This window comes from Bos mutus, chromosome 15 (genome assembly GCF_027580195.1).
Source record: "Bos mutus isolate GX-2022 chromosome 15, NWIPB_WYAK_1.1, whole genome shotgun sequence".
NCBI classification, from domain to species: Eukaryota; Metazoa; Chordata; class Mammalia; order Artiodactyla; family Bovidae; genus Bos; species Bos mutus.
Genome location: NC_091631.1, coordinates 59,560,083 through 59,581,098, shown reverse-complemented (window position 1 = coordinate 59,581,098; position 21,016 = coordinate 59,560,083). Strand labels below are relative to the sequence as shown.

The window sequence follows — 21,016 nt, the reverse complement described above, 5'->3', positions numbered from 1 at the left end:
TTAGAAATACATATGGGTAAAAAATAAACCTTGACCCTTACAAAAATCACACATATGGACTATGGACCGAAATGTGAAAGGTAAAACAAAGTTTCTAAAAGGTAGTAAAGAATAACACATTCATAATCATAAGGAAAAAGAGTAATAAACAGAGCTTAAAGTTGACTGTCTTTTCATTAAAAGACACCAACCATTAAGAGAGTAAAAAGGTATACCATGGAGAGATTTTTTTTTTTTTTAATAATACATGTAAAGATTTCCTTTACATGATCAATAGGATCAATAGATCAATAGGAAAAAGAAGAAAATCCAATGTTTTTCTTGAATGGGCAAAACAAGTGAAAAGGCACTTCAGAGAGAGCTATGATTTGTTAAGGTGCTCAAAGTCATCAGTCATCAAGGAATGCATTGTACTAACTGTATTCACTAGAACAGCTAAACAAACAAAAAAGAAATCATGACAATAATGAGTGGTGGATGTAATGATGAAGATGTAGAGCACTGGGAGGAATGAAAATTGATACAACCACTTTGGGAAACTGATGGCAGTATCTACAATAGCTCTGTACAGCTGTGATCCTGCAATCCACTCACAATTCCAGTTGTGTACATTCAACAAATTAGTGGACAAGTATACCAACTACTATTTTCAAGAATGGTCATAGCAGCCTGATTTTATAATAGCTTCAAACAGGAAATATCCCCAATGTCTAGCACCAGTAGAATGGATAAACAGGTAAATATGTGCAGTCGAATATTATACAATAATGTAAAAAAAAAACTACAGCTATCTGCATAAGTCTGAGCAAAAAGAAGCCAAAAATAAGTACACGTGAATTTCTATGTAGTTCAAACACAGGCAAGATGATTCTAAGACATTGTGCCAAAAACTCAAGTAATAAAAGCCCAAAATAAATAATAAATTGGACTTTATCCAAATTTAAAACCAAGGAATACCATCAACAAAGTGAAAAGATTACCCACAGGAGAAAATACTTGCATATTATATATGTGATATATGAGATTTACAAACAAATTTTTAAAAAGTCTTATACCTCAACAACAGAAAGACTTGATTGAAAACTGCAGAGAAAATTTGAAAATACATTTTTTCCAAAGAGATACAAAGGGCCAATAAGGATATGGAAACATGCTCAACATCATTAGCCATTAGGAAAACGCAAATCAAAACCACAATGAGACAGCACGTAGTTGCCATTTATAATGACTATAATCCAAAAGACAAACACCGTCAAGTGCTGGTGAGGATGTGGGGAACACATGTCTTGCTGGTAGGAATGTTAATGGCAAACAGTTGTCTTAGAAATCAGATGGGGAAGTCCTCAAAAAGTTAAACACACGGCCCAGCAATTCCACTCTCAGGCTTACAGCAAAAAGAAGTGAACACGTATGGATACACAGTAACTTGTACGCAAATGTTTACAGCAAACACAACAGTCAAAGGGTAGAAACAACCCACAAGTTCAAAAACTGATGAAAAAGTAAAATGTAGCATCATATGCATAAAATATTATTCAGCAATAAAGTCCTTCAAAGATGTGAAAACAGGATGAAACCTGCAAACATTATGCTTAGCACAAGTCACAACAGACCATGATTTGCATGACTGCATTTATGTGAAATGTCCAGGACAGCAAAGTCTATAGCGATAAAAAAATTAAATTAGTAACTGCCCAGGTATGGGGGGTGGGGAAGCAGGGAGAAATGGGAATAAATGGGAGTGAATGCTAACAGTTATAGGACTTCTTTTAGGGGTGATGAAATTGTTCTAAAACCTTGGTGACAGCTGCGTAACTCCTGTGAATAATACTAAAAGCTATCACATCGTACACTTCAAATGGCTGTGTGGTATGTAAATTGTATCTCAACAAAGCTACTAGAAAAAAAAAGACTAAACTTTATGATACAAATCAGAAAGATATCTCACATTTGGAATGAAAAACTGGGAAGAGACACACGAGGGGGTTCCCTGAGGGCAGGTAATGTTCTCTATCTTGTTTTGGGCAGTTACAAAAATAAATTCATTTTATAAAAATTCACTGAGCCTTACATCTAAGAGGTATGCACATTATTATACCTACGAAAAAATTTCAACAAAAAATCTTTATCGTAACTATATAAAAACGTCAGTAAACTAGATTATTTACTTCCATTTTAGAAGTTAGGAACCTAAGGAGATCTAGAGGCTAAAAGTGACTCGCTTATGGTCATATTGTAAATTAATATCTGAATTAAAGCTTGACTTCTATTTGTAAACAATGTATACATAAACCCCCTCCTGCTCACAATTATTACTTTTATCACATTACCCTGTTTATCTTCTTCACAGCACTTACAACTGCATAAAATGATTTTTATTATGTTACATTTATTACTCTGTCTTTCCTCAATAAACTGTAAGCTACACAAGTGTAGGGATCTTACATGTTCAATACTATATCCCCAACAGCCAGAAAACGGCCTAGAACAGTACTGGGTGCTTAACAAGCTATTGAGTTGCTACTCAATAGCTCAATCGTGTCCAACTCTTTGCAACCCCATGAACTGTAGCCCTGCAGGCTTCTCTGTCCATCACCAACTCCTAGACCTTGTTCAAACTCATGTTCATTGAGTCAATGATGCCATCCAACCATCTCTGTCGTCCCCTTCTCCTCCTGCCCTCAATCTTTCCCAGCATCAGGCTCTTCTCTAATGAGTCGGCTCTTTGCATCAGGTGGCCAAGTACTGGAATGTCAGCTTCGGCATCAGTCCTTCCAATGAATATTGAGGACTGATTTCCTTTAGGATGGACTGGTTGGGTATCCTTGCAGTCCAAGGGACTCTCAAGAGTCTTCTTCAACACCAAAGTTTAAAAGCATCAATTATTTGGCACTCAGCCTTCTTTACTGTCCAACTCTCACATGCACACATGACTACTGGAAAAACCACAGCTTTGACTAGATCGACCTTTGTCTGCAAAGTAATCTGTTTTTTAATATGCTGTCTAGATTTGTCAGAGCTTTTCTTCCAAGGAGCAAGCATCTTTTAATTTCATGGCTGCAGTCACCACCTGCAGTGATTTTGAAGCCCAAGAAAATAGTCTGTCACTGTTTCCATTGTTTACCCATCTATTTAACATGAAGTGATGGGACCAAGATGCCATGATCTTCGTTTTCTGAATGTTGAGTCTTCAGTCAGCTTTTTCACCCTCCTCTTTCAACTTCATCAAGAGACTCTTTAGCTCCACTTCACTTTCTCCCATAAGGGTGGTGTCATCTGCGTATCTGAGGTTATTGCTATTTCTCCAGGCAATCTTGATTCCAGCTTGTGCTTCATCCAGCCCAGCATTTCGCATGATATACTCTGCGTGTAAGTTAAGTAAGCAGGGTGACAACATACAGCCTTGATGTACTCCTTTCCCAATTTGGAACTAGTCCGTGGTTCCAAGTCTGGTTCTAACTGTTGCTTCTTGACCTGCATACAGGTTTCTCAGGAGGCAGGTAAGGTGGTCTGGTATTCCCATCTCTTGAAGTATTTTCCACAGTTTGTTGTGATCCACACAGTCAAAGGCTTTAGCATAGTCAATGAAGTAGATGTTTTTCTGGAATTCTCTTGCTTTTTCAATGATCCAATGGATGTTGGCAATTTGATCTCTGGTTCCTGTGCCTTTTCTAAATCTAGCTTGAACATCTGGAATTTCTCAGTTCACATACTGTTGAAGCCTAGCTTGGAGAATTTTGAGCATTACTTTGCTAGCGGGTGAAATGAGTGGTGCAATTGTGTGGTAGTATGAACATTCTTTGGCACTGCCTTTCTTTTGGATTGGAATGAAAACTGACCTTTTCCAGTCCTTGTGGCCACTGCTGAGTTTTCCAAATTTGCTGGCCTATTGAGTACAGCACTTTAACAGCATCATTTTTTAGGATCTGAAATAGCTCAGCTGGAATTTCATCACCTCCACTAGCTTTGTTCGTAGTGATGCTTCCTAAGGCTCACATGACTTCACACTCAAGGATGACTGGACTTCACACTTTGGCTCCAGGTAACTGATGACACTATCATGGTTATATGGGTCATTATGATAACAAGTATCCAGAATGAAATCACTATACCCCAAACTCTTTCCTATGGTTTTTGTGAAGGTGGAAATTCATTTTGAAATGTATTTTTTTAGAACAGAAACTAAATTCAAGTTTGGCTGTCATATCTCAAATACAGTCACCAATGTTATCTTAAAAATAGTTAAAAGAATGACAAAGGAAGCTAAATAACTTAACAATAATGAATATGGCAATGCAAACTGTTAGCATGATTCTGTTTAATTATTTGTGACATTTCAAATTTCAAATAATACCATCAATATCAAATTTTTAAGAAAATAACAATAATGAAATGTTTCTTTTCAAACAAAAAATTACTGGTTTATCTACTGAATATCACGATTTAGAAATGGTTGGAGCTACTTATCATTTGAATGAGAATTTAGCATAAATTACAAGACAACTGATGCAGAGTTTAGGACAGCCTGGAAAAGCTTTATTATTAGAAAAAAAAGAAAACAAGCAAAACTGGATGTCCTTCGCCTTAAGATGACTGATTTGAAACTGTCTTGACAAGGATGCTCTATATTTTTTCTTGTGTTCTATCTTCCTTATATTCTTTAGTGTTCACTTACTTAAGTACTTGTCTGTATGTAAATCAGTAATATTTTTATCAAACATCTAAATAAATGATTGAAAGATTTAATAGCTATTCTCTCAGAAAAGTTATTATATAAATGAAAAGCTGCTATCCTTCAATCTTCTCTTTAAAATCAAAGCAGTATTATAAATTTCTTTAAACTTTCCTTTTATAAAAAACACTTTAGTACATTCTAGCTTTTTTTCCCAAGATTTTTCCTCTAATATATTGTTTACACTCTTCACATAGCACTTAGCACATGTTATCTAACTTTATTAAAATTTTTATGTATCCATCTCATTTCTGTCAAGCACACAGGATTCACTCCCATGAATGCTATGTATCTGTCTGTCTAAAATTCAGCACAAAGTTGGCACATCGTGAATCTCTTGCTTTAATTGATGAAAAACCACCTAGAGTGGCAGTGTGTGTGAAACTCGCACAGTCATGTCCAACTCTTTGTGACCCCATGGACTTCTTCAGGCCAGAATACTGGAGTGGGTAGCCATTCTCTTCTCCAGGGGATCTTCCCAACCCAGAGAGCGAACCCAGGTCTCCCACATTGCAGGAGGATTCTTTACCAGCTGAGCCACCAGGGAAGCCCAAGAGTGGTATAAACGGCATCAAGCCAGAATTCAGGAAACTAGTTTTACCCTTGTGCTACGGCCTGCAAACAAGTCTCTTTACTATCTCAGGGTTTCAAACTAAACAGTTTCTAGGTCTCTTACAGCTCTGAGAAGGTTCCTCATGAGTCAAGAGTAAAACCCAGGGCTTTGTAAAATCTATTTCTTCTCTTAGAAATATTATTTCCAATCATCTTACAATTGGGATGATCAATTTGTGCATTTATAACAATCTTTGTGACTTCCTCCTCCAGTTATCCATCTGGGCAAATTATTCTACCCACTGCTCAAGAGCATCATCCCACCATCAGCTGATACAAGGAGCAAAAATAAACCTTAAATAAAAGTAACAGCTATTTCAACAGAACTGAATGTCTGATTCTACTAGTCATCAGGAAAGCAAGTACTAATTCTTAAGAAGGAACACAGCATTTTATTTTGCTCATTATCTTTTTTGTCTAAAGTTACTTTATATAAACCACATTTGCTAAATATAAATGTAGCCCTTCTAAATATACATTGTAGTTGGGACTTCCCTGGTGGTCCAGTGGTTAAGAATCTGAATTGCAACTCAAGGAATTCTAGTTCAATCCCTGGTTGGGGAACTAAGATCCCACATGCCATGTAACACAACTACAGAGTCTATGTAGGACAAAAAAAGATTCCACATGACAAAGTGAAGATCCTGCATTGTCACAACTAAGACCTGACATAGCCAAATAAAACAATATTAAAATAATAAAACATTAATATAATCTAACATTTTGGTTACCCACTGTCTAGGAAGTAGGTTCTTCCAAACATGTTATCAAAAACTAACAAAACATGGCTACGTGTTGTGTATTTTTTAATATAATGAAACTAGAGACTGAGTTCTAGAAGAGTTTAAAAAGTCACAATAGCTTAAAACACCTTAAATTACCTAGATGCCTTAAAGTACTTAAATATCCATAAAAAGATTTTGTTTAAATGCCAGAAAGCATTGAAAATGTATTTCTGTGTAGGGAACCCTGGAGGGTCCAAAGGAAAAAATTAACACATATAGTAATTTGTAATTTACAATAATAAAAGTACATATAAAAATATTTGAGTACTTAAGTAAATGAAAAACAAATATATGAGCACTGGATACATGAATGTGCCTTAAAAATGTTTATGATTTAATTCCACTAAGTATTAAATTGGCAATTAAATAGAATTAGGTCTATATATATTCAAATCCTGAAAGATGATGCTGTGAAAGTGCTGCACTCAATAGGCCAGAAAATTTGGAAAACTTAGCAGTGGCCACAGGACTGGGAAAGGTCAGTCTTCAGTCCAATCCCAAAGAAAGGCAATGCCAAAGAATGCTCAAACTACCACACAATTGCACTCATCTCACACACTAGTAAAGTAATGCTCAAAATTCTCCAAGCCAGGCTTCAGCAATACATGAACCGTGAACTTCCTGATGTTCAAGCTGGTTTTAGAAAAGGCAGAGGAACCAGAGATCAAAGTGCTCATCTGCTAGATCCTCGAAAAAACAAGAGAGTTCCAGAAAAACATCTATTTCTGCTTTAGTGACTATGCCAAAGCCTTTGACTGTGTGGATCACAATAAACCATGGAAAATTCTTCAAGAGATGAGAATATCAGACCACCTGACCTGCCTATTGAGAAACCTATATGCAGGTCAGGAAGCAACAGTTAGAACTGGACATGGAACAACAGACTGGTTCCAAATAGGAAAAGGAGTATGTCAAGGCTGTATATTGTCACCCTGCTTGTTTAATTTATATGCAGAGTACATCATGAGAAACGCTGGACTGGAGGAAGCACAAGCTGGCACCAAGATGGCCAGGAGAAATATCAATAACCTCAGATATGCAGATCACACCACCCTTATGGCAGAAAATGAAGAGGAACTAAAGAGCCTGTTGATGAAAGTGAAAGAGGAGAGTGAAAAAGTTGGCTTAAAGCTCAACATTCAGAAACTAAGATCATGGCATCTGGTCCCATCATTTCATGGCAAATACATGGGGAAACAGTAGAAACAGTGGCTGAGTTTATTTTTCTGGGCTCCAAAATCACTGCAGATGGTGATTGCAGCCATGAAATTAAAAGACGCTTGCTCCTTGGAAGGAAAGTTATGACAAACCTAGACAGCATATTAAAAAGCAGAGACATTACTCTGTCAACAAAGGTCTGTCTAGATGTGAGAGTTGGACTATAAACAAAGCTGAGCGCCAAAGAATTGATGCTTTTCTTTGAACTGTGGTGTTGGAAAAGGCTCTTGAGAGTCCCTTGGACTGCAAGGAGATCCAATCAGTCCATCCTAAAGGAGATCAGTCCTGAGTGTTCACTGGAGGGACTGATGTTGAAGCTGAAACTCCAATACTTTGGCCACATGATGCGAAGAGCTGACTCATGTGAAAAGACCCTGATGCTGGGAAAGATTGAGGGCAGGAGGAGAAGGGGATGACAGAGGATGAGATGGTTGGATGGCATCACCGACGTAAGGGACATGGTTTTGGGTGGACTCCGGGAGTTCGGTGATGGACAGGCAGGCCTGGCATGCTGCGGTTCATGGAGTCACAAAGAGTCAGACATGACTGAGCAACTGAACTGAACCGAACTGAGGTCTATATAAGAAATGGAAGTAACCTAGATGTTCATGAGCAGATAAATGGATAAACAAGCTGTGGTACATAAAAACAAAAGAGTATCAGTCATCCGTAAAAAGGAACAAATTTGAGTCAGTTGTAGTGATGTGGATGAGCCTAGAGCCTGTTATACAGAATGAATTGAGTCAGAAAGAGGAAACCAAACATGGCATAATAATTTGCATTATATGTAGAATCTAGAAGAATGGTACAGATGAACCTATTTGCAGGGAAGGAATGGAGACACGGATGTAGAGAATGGACTTGTGGACACAGTGGGGGAAAGAGAGGGTGGGACGGATAGAGAAAGCAGCATTGATACATACACCATCATGTGTCAAATAAGCAGCTTGTGGGAAGCCGCTAGAGAAGACAGGGAGCTCAACCTGGTGCTCTGTGATGACCTAGAGGGGTGCGGTGGTGGGAGGGGAGGGAGGCTAAAGACAGAGGGAACGTATGTACAGTTATGGCTGATTCGTGTAGCTGTATGGCATTGTAGAGCAATTTACCTACAATTAAAAAATATATTTTAAAAAAGACAAATAAGATTTAATAGTATTAAAAAATACTATATTATCTGATGACAGAGCAACAATTTTGAATCCAGTATCAAAAAGAAACTTTTACCTTTCTGGGCCTTCATTGTCTGTTCTTCAATTTGCCTCAGACGTTCCATAAGCTCTTCCTTTTCACGTTCTATTCTTTCCTTTTCCTTTTCTGCTATTTCTCTTTTCTTCTTTTCATTCTCTAATTGAGCCCTTAAAAGGAATTACACTGTGCTGTTAGAAATTACTATATGAAAATATATACATGAAACCTAAGTACTAACTGTAAATCAACTAAGAAGAAATGACAGCATATCAATATTTTAAGTATTCATTATATTTAGATGCATTCAAAAGTCATATGGTTAAGAATATAGGACTACAACACTGTTACATATACATACATTGGATTAAAATACATCTTTTTTGTAAGGTCACAAAAACTATAGTCACTGAATTAAGTGACTAGCTGGAATCTTGACGCTGAAAGAACCCAGACATGCTTCTTGAACTGAAAAGAACTTTAAGTTTTGTTGTCTCTGAGGATACATTACAAAGAGATAAAGAGACTCAAGACCATATGGATGGCCTCTGCTCCCACTCTGAGACCATAAAGTTAGGTCTGGAAAAATGAGTATTCTCTATGGAAACATAAACATTAAAATATGAACATTTTGCTTTGATTTCAATCCAAAAAAATAAATAAATGAAATGTCAGAAATAAATAAATAAAAAGAACTCCTGACAATTAATTATATGTGAGCACAAAACAAGTTAACTGCACAGTTGCCATACCCAAGAACATGCCTTCTTTAGATTAGCAGGAACCACCCACTGGCAGAACCAGCAAAGGTTTGAAGGGAGTGCACAGGCCGTTTCATTTTAAAAAGCAAATTAACATGGAGGGGCAAAATATTTCAATCATTATCAATTAACACAAGTTTAATTCCTAACATAGTATCAACTTAAACTTGGATACAAGATGACAAATCAGTTTTATCTCCTTTGACAAATTCCTTAGAATAATAGTATGCATCTAATGGAATGAGTTCGTGACACTGTACAGGAGACAGGGATCAAGACCATTCCCATAGAAAAGAAATGCAAAACAGCAAAATGGCTGTCTGGGGAGGCCTTACAAATAGCTGTGAAAAGAAGAGAAGCAAAAAGCAAAGGAGAAAAGAAAAGATATAAACATCTGAATGCAGAGTTCCAAAGAATAGCAAGAAGAGATAAGAAAGCCTTCCTCAGCGATCAACGCAAAGAAATAGAGGAAAACAACAGAATGGGAAAGACTAGAGAACTCTTCAAGAAAATTAGAGATTCCAAGGGGACATTTCATGCAAAGACGGGCTCAATAAAGGACAGAAATGGTATGGATCTAACAGAAACAGAAAATATTAAAAGAGGTGGCAAGAATACACAGAAGAACTGTACAATAAACATCTTCACGACCCAGATAATCACGATGGTGTGATCACTCATCTAGAGCCAGATATCCTGGAATGTGAAGTCAAGTGGGCCTTGGAAAGCATCACTACGAACAAAGCTAGTGGAGGTGATGGCATTCCAGTTGAGCTATTTCAAATCCTGAAAGATGATGCTGTGAAAGTGCTGCACTCAATAGGCCAGCAAATTTGGAAAACTCAGCAATGGCCACAGGACTGGAAAAGGTCAGTTTTCAGTCCAATCCCAAAGAAAGGCAATGCCAAAGAATGCTCAAACTACTACACAATTGCACTAATCTCACATGCTAGTAAAGTAATGCTCAAAATTCTCCAAGCCAGGCTTCAGCAATACATGAACCGTGAACTTCCTGATGTTCAAGCTGGTTTTAGAAAAGGCAGAGGAACCAGAGATCACATTGCCAACATCCGCTGGATCATGGAAAAAGGAAAAGCGTTCCAGAAAAACATCTATTTCTGCTTTAGTGACTATGCCAAAGCCTTTGACTGTGTGGATCACAATAAACTGTGGAAAATTCTGAAAGAGATGGGAATACCAGACAACCTGACCTGCCTCTTGAGAAATCTGTATGCAGGTCAGGAAGCAACAGTTAGAACTGGACATGGAACAACAGACTGGTTCCAAATAGGAAAAGGAGCACGTCGAGGCTGTATACTGTCACCCTGCTTATTTAACTTCTATGCAGAGTACATCATGAGAAACGCTGGACTGGAGGAAGCACAAGCTGGAATCAAGATTGCCGGGAGAAATATCAATAACCTCAGATATGCAGATGACACCACCCTTATGGCAGAAAGTGAAAAGGAACTAAAAAGCCTCGTGCTGAAAGTGAAAGTGGAGAGTGAAAAAGTTGGCTTAAAGCTCAACATTCAGAAAACGAAGATCATGGCATCCGGTCCCATCACTTCATGGGAAATAGATGGGGAAACAGTGGAAACAGTGTCAGACTTTATCTTTTTGGGCTCCAAAATCACTGCAGATGGTGACTGCAGCCATGAAATTAAAAGACGCTTACTCCTTGGAAGGAAAGTTATGACCAACCTAGACAGCATATTGAAAAGCAGAGACATTACTTTGCCAACAAAGGTCCGTCTAGTCAAGGCTATGGTTTTTCCTGTGGTCATGTATGGATGTGAGAGTTGGACTGTGAAGAAGGCTGAGTGCCAAAGAACTGATGCTTTTGAACTGTGGTGTTGGAGAAGACTCTTGAGAGTCCCTTGGACTGCAAGGAGATCCAACCAGTCCATTCTGAAGGAGATCAATCAGCCCTGGGATTTTTTTGGAGGGAATGATGCTAAAGCTGAAACTCCAATACTTTGGCCACCTCACGCGAAGGGTTGACTCACTGGAAAAGACTCTGATGCGGGGAGGGATTGGGGGCAGGAAGAGAAGGGGACGACAGAGGATGAGATGGCTGGATGGCATTACTGACTCGATGCACATGAGTCTCAGTGAACTCCGGGAGTTGGTGATGTGACAGGGAGGCGTGGCGTGCTGCAATTCATGGGGTCGCAAAGAGTCGGACATGACTGAGTGACTGAACTGAACTGAATGCTATCTGAAAAGATCTTCCTGAGAGTTTGGTGGGAACGAGTGCATTTGTCATTTAGATGCATCTACCATGGGCCTAAATATAGCCAAATTCATTTATCAAACATCTACCAAAGGCTTACTGTGGATCAGACTCTATGTTGAGGGCCAGAAATATAATGATGAATAAGATTTAATTATCTGATAATATTATCAACTTCAATGGGAATAATACTCTTTTTAGTTAAAAAAATAATAATAATTATGCTTTCCTCTAAAACTTATCTAAATATACCTAAATATTTACAAAAGACATAGCTGCCATTTGATGTCAATTCTGAATTTCAAGCCCAAATCACATAATTTCTCAACTTGCAATCTCTGATAAGCTTATCAGCAAAGTTTTATTACCTATTTCTTCCTGAAGCAACTAGTACCTATCTGCTTTCAAAATGAAAAGAGACTCCAGTTTTGGGGCAAACAGATAGAGTTGTAACAAGTCAGCAAGAAAAGTAGGCCCTGCATTAAGCTTAAGGGTGACCATATCTTTCCAACTGGTTTTAATGAATCCTCACAGCATTTAATAATCTAAGGCCTGGAGTTCATTCATGAGAGAGGAGCTCCATCTCTGTTTTAGACTTCCCTACAAGGTACTTTCTCAACAGCCAGAAGGAAGATTGAATAACTAAGCGCCCCCCTGCCCCCAAGACTTGGACTCACTTTTAGCACATTCACCTCTTTCATCCTATCTCAATCAACAGAGTATACACAGGTAAACAGCCCCCACCACTCTAGGAGTCAGGGGTTACACAGGTTTAAGAAAGTTTGAACATCCCAATTTCCTTGAGAAAAAACAAGGCCCTGCAGGCCCCACAGATACTGGTGCCCTTCCTGTATTCTTTAGAAAGCTGAAAAAGTAGGCTTGTCTGTGACATCAAGAGCACAGTATTTCTCAAGTAATTGCTAGTATGGTCAAGAGCTACTTTTTTCATGCCAGGCTGCCTGCTACTCTAAGATGCTGAATAGCCTGCCCACATCACTCCTCAGTCCCTGCTTAGTCAAATCCAGCGCTGCCACAGTCTCCAAGACAGTTAGCTTCCGCCCTGAGACACTGAGGCCCTGAGACACTTCATGAATACTTACATCTCACCAGACCTGAAGACCAAAGGCTGCAATAATATTCCACAAACTCAGAACTTTTCAAGTCCTGCTCTGGCACACAGATGGCCCCTTCTGGAGGTGGGCACTGGTGCTGTTTACCTTTTCTCTATTGACATTTCATTTGTTCTTCCTCAAGGATGGAGGTAAAGGAGACACGGAAGCAAGAAAAAAAGACTGAAGATAACAACAACCAAGTTGGGAGGAGGAATTTTAGTGTTTATACTGAAAAATGAAATAAATGTATAGCCAGTATTTAACTTGATTATGATATTTAAAGTGTTTTGTAAAGTTTATTACACTGCACTCTTACAAAGCTTGTACTTCTCATCTCACAAGAATTCTCACCTGCTGACAGCCATCACCAATGAACACCCCATTCAATTAACACAAATGACTTTGGCTCTCCATGTTTCTTAGTGATACCTAGTTTCTTTTTGTAGGGAAAATCACTAGGCCATTCAGGTATGACCTAAACAAATCCCTTATGATTGATTACACAGTGCAAGTGACAAATAGATTCATGGGATTATATCTGAGAGACAGAGACAGAGTGCCGGAAGAACTACAGATGGAGGTTCATAACATTGTATAGGAGGTGGTCATCAAAACCATCCCCAAGAAAAAGAAATACAAAAGACAAAATGGTTGTCTGAGGAGGCCTTACAAGTACCTGAGAAAAGAAGAGAAGCGAAAGGCAAATGAGAAAAGGAAAGAGATACCCATCTGAATGTAGAGTTCCAAAAAATAGCAAAGAGAGATAAGAGAGGCTTGCCAAGCAAGCAATGAAAAGAAATAGAAGAAAACAATAGAATGAGACTAGAGAGATCTCTTCAAGAAAATTAGATATATCAAGGGAACATTTCAGGCAAAGATGGGCACAATAAAGGACAGAAACAGTGTGAACCTAACAGAAGCAGAAGATATTAAGAAGAGGTGGCAAGAATACACAGAAGAACTGTATAAAAAAGATCTTTACAACCCTGATAACTATGACGGTGTTATCATTCACCTAGAGCCAAAATCCCCCTGGAGCGTGAAGTCAAGTGGGCCTTAAGAAGCATCACTATGAACAAAGCTAGTGGAGGTGATAGAATTCCAGTTGAGCCTTTACATATCCTAAAAGATAATGCTGTTAAAGTGCTGCACTAAGTATGCCAGCAAATTTGGAAAACTCAGCAGTCACAGGACTGAAAAAGGTCAGTTTTCATTCCAATCCCAAAGAAAGGCAGTGCCAAAGAATGTTCAAACTACCACACAATCACACTCATTTCACACACTAGCAAAGTAGTGCTCAAAATTCTTCAAGCTAGGCTTCAACAGTATAAGAACTGAAAACTTCCAGATGCTGAAGCTGGATTTAGAAAAGGCAGAGGAACCAGAGATCAAATTGCCAAGATTAGCTGGATCATAGAAAAAGCAAGAGAATTCCAGAAAAACATGTACTTCTGCTTCATCAACTACACTAAAGCCTTTGATTGTGTGGATCACAACAAACTGTGGAAAATTCTTAAAGAGATAGGAATACCAAACCACCTCACCTGCCTCCTGAGAAACCTGTATGCAGGTCAAGATTCCTTACCACTGAGCCACCTGAGAAGCCCCATATTAGAATACATTACTTTTTTTAATAGCACCAATTACATTTTTCTTAAAATGAAGACTAAAAAGCAACATATATTCAACTTCTAATCAAACTATGTACTAGTAATATTAAAAATTCTTTACTACTACTACTTAATTAGGGATTAGGTACTCTGCTAAGTGTTTCTGTACTGACCCTATTATTTCTCACAAAAACTCTTGAAAGGACTATTATTTTCACAGTAAGGATAAGAGAATAAGAAGTTACTTGTTCAACAAGTATTAGAATTCAAACCCAGATTTATCTAATCCAAAGCCTGTGTTCTTTGGTATGACATCAGCTGAGTCTCAGGCGTACAGGCAGTCAGCTGTGACACAGACTATAGCTATCTCACTCTAAATTGTAAACTCAATTTGATTTGGACACAAGTAACTTAAGAATGCAGACTACAAGGACCAATAATCCATGGAAAAGAACATGATTTTCACTATTAAAAAGAAGTGATGAGAGTTATGCAGGAGGACATAGCTACATATGCCAATGTATTATAGGGAAAGAGGCCTCCTGCTGCCTCTTCCCAACTGCTGTTCTTGCCCAAGAAACTCCAGCAGCACACCTCTGGGCATTCCCCCAAGTATGTCTGCTGGCTCCTTTGTCATTGGGCCTGATTGAAATTGTTTCCACATACACAGTTGTCACTTCTCTCTCTCTGACCTATAAAGCAGGGAATGAACAAAGACTTGGCATGCCACTTCTGAAAGACCATCAATTCCCATGTGGCTGGACTAACATAAAACAACCTTCAGGTGTTCAAATGAAATAAAGAGTTAATGAATTCCTACTGTATACAAAGCAGGCAATAAATACTCACTAATGATAGGTTGGAACCTTTCATGGAATCCAAGAAAGGAACCATGGGGTTGTTAACTGTGTTAAAAAGATCCAGCATCACCCAACTGCTGGCAGCACTCTAGTGCAGGACACCTCACCCAAACAATGAACAAGACAAAATCATAAACCCAACCATTAATCAGCAGACAGGATTACCAGACATCCCAAAATATACCACCTCACACAGCCAAGCCCATCAGAAGGGGAGAAAAAAAAACCCACCTCACCTCCTTTCACCAGAACACAAGCAAAAGTCACTCCCAACACAAAGCCTAACCAAACCACTGGACAAACCTTACCCATTGAGGGCAGAAACCAAAGGGAAGTAGGAATACAACTTGAAAGCCTGGGGAAAGGAAGCCTCAAACGCAGTACGTTAGAATAAAAATGAAAAGGCAGAGAAATACTGCACAAATGAATGAACAAGACAGAAACTCACAAGACCAAATAAACGAAGAGGAAATAGGCAAACCATCTGAAAGAGAATTCAGAGTAATGATAATAAAGATGATCCAAAACCTCAAAAACAGAATGGACAAAATGCAAGGATCAATTAACACATTTAACATGGACCTAGAAGAAATAAAGAATAAACAGAGACATACAATACATAATGAAATTTAAAATACTCTGTGTGTTAGTAGCTCAGTTGTGTCTGACTCTTTGCGACCCCATGGACTGTAGCCCACCAGACTCTTCTGTCCATGGAATACTGTAGGCAAGAATACTGGAGTGGGTTATTATTCCCTTCTCCAGGGGATCTCCCCAACCCAGGGATTGAACCCAGATCTCTCCCACATTGCAGGCAATCTCTTTACCACCTGAGCCACCAGGGAAGCAAAAATACTCTAGAAGCAATCAATACCAGAATAACTGAGGCAGAAGAATAGAATGGTGGAAATAACTTCTGAAGAGCAGACTAAAGGATAAAGAAAGAAAAGAATTGAGGATAGTCTCAGAGACCTCTCAGACAATATTAAACACACCAACATTCGGATTACAGGTGTCCCAGTACTAGAAAAGAAAAAGAAAGGGTCTGAGAAAATATTTGAAGATACTATACATGAAAATTTCCCCAACATGCGAAAGGAAACAATCAAGTCCAAGAAGCGCAGAGTCCCCTACAGTATACACCCAAGGAGATACACACTGAGACACGTACTAGTCAAACTAATAAAGATTAAACACAAAGAAAGACTATTAAAAGCAGCAAGGGAAAACCAACAAGCAGCATACAAGGGAAACCCCATTTGATTAACAGATATCTTTCAGCAGGAACCTTATAGGCCAGAAGAGAATGGCAGGATATATTTAAAGTACTGAAAGGGAAAAATCTACAAGCAAGATTACCCGACCTGGCAAGAATCTCATTCGTATTTGACAGAAAAATTGAAACCTTTCAGACAAGTGAAAGTTAAGAGAATTTAGCACCACAAAACCAGCTTTACAGACAAAGTTAAAAGGACTTCCACAGGAAGGAAACACAAGAGAAGAAAAAGACCTACAAAAATAAGCCCAAAACAATTAAGAAAATTCCAAAAGGAACATATATATCAATAATTACTTTAAATGTAAATGGATTAAATGCTCCAACCAAAAGACACAGACTGAATGGATAAAAAAACATGACCCATACATACGCTATCTACAAGAGACCCACTTCAGACCTAGAGACACACATAGACTGAAAGTGAAAAGATGGAAAAAGACACTCCATGCAAAATGGAAATCAAAACAAAGTCAGAGTAGCAATCCTATCAGACAAAACAGACCTTAAAATAAAACAATATTATAAGAGATAAGGAAGCACACTACATAGTGATCAATCCAAGAAGACGTAACAATGCAAATATTTATGCACCCAACAGAGGAGCCCCTCAATACATAAGGCAAACAGACACAAAAGGAGAAATTGACAGTAACACAACAGTTTGGATTTTAATACCCCACTTACACCAATGAACAGTTCATCAAAACAGAAAATTAAGGAAACACAAGCCTTAAATGCCACATTAGGTCATATGGACCTAGTTGATACCTTTAGGACATTCCATCCAAATGCAAAGGAATACACCCTCCTCTCAAATGCAGATCGAACATTTTCCAGGATAGTCCACATCTCAGGTCACAAATTAATTCTCAGTAAATTTAAAAAAATGGAAATCACATCAAGCATCTTTTCTCACCATAAGAATATGAGACTAGATATCAATTACAAGGAAACAAAAAACAACTGCAAAACACACATACATGGAAATTAAACACATTTCTTAAAAATGAACAGGTTGCTGACGAAGTAAAATGAGAAATCAACCATTCCTGGAAACAAATGACAACAAAAACACGACAACCAAAAACCTATGGGCTGCAGCAAAAACAGTTCTAAGAGGGAAGTTTATAGCAATACAATCCTATCTCAGGAAACAAAAACATCGAATAGACAACTAACTTTACACCTAAAACAACTGAAAAAGGAGAACAATAAAACCCCAAAATTCGTAGAAGTAAAGAAATCAACAAGATCAGAGCAGAAATAAATGAAGAAGAAATGAAGGAAACAATAGTAACAAGTAATAAAACTAAAAGCTGATTCTTTAAGGAGATAAAACGGACAAACCATTAGCCAGACTCAAGAAAAAAGGGAGAAAAATCAAATCAACAAAATTAGAAATGAAAAAGGACAGGCTACAACAGACAATGCAGAAATACAAAGAATCAGAAGAGACTATTACAAGAAACTATATGCCAATAAAATGAACAACCTGGAAGAAACGGACAGATTTTTAGAAAAGTTCAACCTTCCAAGACTGAACCAGGAAAAAATAGAAACTATGAACAAGGCCATTATAAGCACTAAACTGAAAACTGATCAAAAATCTCCCTACAAACAAAAGTTCAGATGGCTTCACAGGTGAAATCTATTAAACATTTAGAGAAGAGCTAGTGCCTATCCATCTGAAACTTTTTCAAAAAAATTGCAGAGGAAGGAATACCTCCAAATTCATTTTACGAGACCACCATCACCCTGATATCAAAATCAGAAAAAGACATCACAAAAAAAGAAAATTACAGGCCAATATCACTGATGAACAAGATGCAGAAATCCTCAAGAAACTTCTAGCAAACAGAATTCAACAACACATTATAAAGAATATACATGCACTTTTCTTTTCTCCACCATCCTATGTGTGGTTGAGTTTGCTTCCCATGATGTCGTCTCACAAGACTCTCAGGGTCAAGCAATTCCTAGCCAAGAAACAAAAGCAGAATTGTCCCATTCCTCAATGGATTCAAACAAAGACTAGTAAGATCAGGGACAATTCCAAGAGAAGACACTGGAGAAAAACCAAGCTGGGTCTATAAGAAGTGTCACATATAAAGTGGAACACATGCTGTGTGTTAAGACCATCTGCAGATTAACCAGCCAAATCACAGTTGGAACATCACAACTGTCTAAACTTATGAGAGAGATGGAATGCATGGCTCCTAATGTTTCTTGTTTCCTTGCTAGCTGGCTATGAGGCTCAGTAAAAAATATGTGAAACTTATTTGGGGAAAAAGAAAAAAAGATCACACACCATGATCCCAGGGATGCAAGGATTCTTCAGTATAAGCAAATCAATCAATGTGATACACCATATTAACAAACTGAGAGATAAAAATCATAAGATCTTCTCAATAGACGCAGAAGAAGCTTTTGAAAAAAATTCAGAACCCATTTATGATAAAACTCTTTAAAAAATGGGCATGGAAGGAATCTACCTCAACATAATAAAGGCCATAAATGATAAACCCACAGCAAACATTATTCTCAATGGTGAAAACCTGAAAGCATCCCCTCTAATATCAGAAACAAGACAAGGGTGCCCATTCTCGCCACTATTATTCAACATAATTTCGAAGTCCTAGCTATGACAATCAGAGAGTTAAAGAAAACAAAAAGAATCCAGACTGGAAATAAACAGTAAAACTCTCACTGTTTGCAGATGACATGATACTACTATACATAGAAAACCCTAAAAATACCATCAGAAAATTACTAGAGCTAATCACAGGATACCAAATCAATACACAAAAACTACTTGCATTTCTATGCACTAACAACAAAAAGTCAGAAAGAGAAAGAATCAATCCCATTTATCACTGCAACAAAGAGAACACAATACATAGGAATAAATCAACCTAAGGAAACAGAGCTATACATAGAAAACTATAAGACACTGATGAAAGAAAACAAAGTCAACATAAACAGATGGAGAGATATTCTACTTTCCTGCACTAGAAGAATCAATATTGTGAAAATGACTAAACTACCAAATGCAATCTACAGATTCAATGTGAACCTATCAAATCACCAATGGCATTTTTCACAGAACTAGAACAAAAAAATCTCACAATTCGTATGGAAACACAAAAGACCCCAAACAGCCAAAGCAATCTTGAGAAAGAAAAACGCAGCTGGAGGAAATTAATGTTCCTGACTTCAGAGCATACTACAAAGCTACAATCATCAAGGAAGTATGGTACTTGCACAAAAACAGAAATATACACCAATGAAACAAGACAGAAAGGCCAGCGATAAACCCTTATCTTTGACATAGGAGGCAAGAATATTCACTGAGGCAAAGATAGTCTCTCCAATAAGTGATGCTAGGAAAACTGGACAGCTACATGTGAAAGAACCGAACTAGAACACTTCCTAACATGATATACAAAGATTAGCTCAAACCGGACTAAAGACCTAAATGTAAGACCAGAAGCTGTAAAACTCTTAAGAGGAAAGCATAGGCAGAACACTTTATTATACAAATCACAAGAAGATCCTGTATGAGTCTCCTCCTAGAGTAATAGAAAGAACAACAAAAACAAACAAGCAAGACCTAATTAAACTTAAAAGCTTTGTACAGCAAAAGAAACTATAAACAAGGTGAAAAGACAACCCTCAGAATGGGAGAAAATATAGCAAATGAAACTGACAAAGGATTAATTTCCAAAATACATAAGCAGCTTATGCAACTCAATAATAGAAAAGCAAATAACTCAGTCCAACAGTGGGCAAAAGACCTAAACAGTTCTCCAAGGAAGACATACAGATAGCTAATAAACACACGAAAAGATGCTCAAAATCACTCATTGTTCAGTTCAGTTCAGTCACTCAGTAGTGTCCGACTCTTTGAACCCCATGAACCGCAGCCGGCAGGCCTCCCTGTACATCTAACTTTTGAAATCCACCTAAACCTATGTCCATTGTGTCGGTGATGCCATCCAGCCATCTCATCCTCTGTCGTCCCCTTCTCCTCCTGCCCCCAGTCCCTCCCAGCATCAGGGTCTTTTCCAATGAGTCAGCTCTCCGCATCAGGTGGCCAAAGTATTGGAGTTTCAGCTTCAACATCAGTCACTCCAATGAACACCCAGGACTGATCTCCTTTAGGATGGACTGGTGGGATCTCCTTGCAGTCCAAGGGACTCTCAAGAGTCTTCTCCAACACCACAGTTCAAAAGCATCAATTCTTCGGCACTCAGCTTTCTTCACGGTCCAACTCTCACATCCATACATGACCACTGGAAAAACCGTAGCCTTGACTAGACGGACCTTTGTTGGCAAAGTAATGTGTGTTTAATGTGCTGTCTAGGTTGGTCATAACTTTCCTTTCAAGCAGTAAGCCTCTTTTAATTTCATTGCTGCAATAACCATCTGCAGTGATTTTGGAGCCCAGAAAAATAAAGTCAGCCACTCATTATTAGAGAAATGCAAATGAAAACTACAGTATCCCCTTACACCTGTCAGAATGGCCATCATCAAAAAAAATCTTCAAACAATAAGAGCTGAAGAAGGTGTGGAGAAAAGGGACATGACATGTTGGTGCACTGTTAGGTGGAATGTAAACCGATGCAG

At 38.1% G+C, this 21,016-nt stretch overlaps 2 protein-coding genes across 3 annotated transcripts in view; one reads left to right on the top strand and one right to left on the bottom strand.

Moving 5' to 3' along the window:
- The window catches only part of RDX (radixin), a 101,340-nt gene that overhangs the window by 36,372 nt on the left and 43,952 nt on the right, over positions 1-21,016 (bottom strand). For both annotated transcript variants that reach the window (XM_070384248.1, XM_070384246.1), the window contains exon 10: positions 8,572-8,702. In XM_070384248.1, the coding sequence (XP_070240349.1) occupies positions 8,572-8,702 (131 nt within the window). The remainder of the gene's footprint in view (positions 1-8,571; positions 8,703-21,016) is intronic.
- LOC102278676 (large ribosomal subunit protein eL39-like) lies at positions 18,012-18,735 on the top strand. The gene has a single exon (XM_070384249.1). The coding sequence runs from the start codon at positions 18,328-18,330 to the stop codon at positions 18,481-18,483; it is 156 nt and encodes a 51-aa protein (XP_070240350.1). The 5' UTR covers positions 18,012-18,327; the 3' UTR covers positions 18,484-18,735.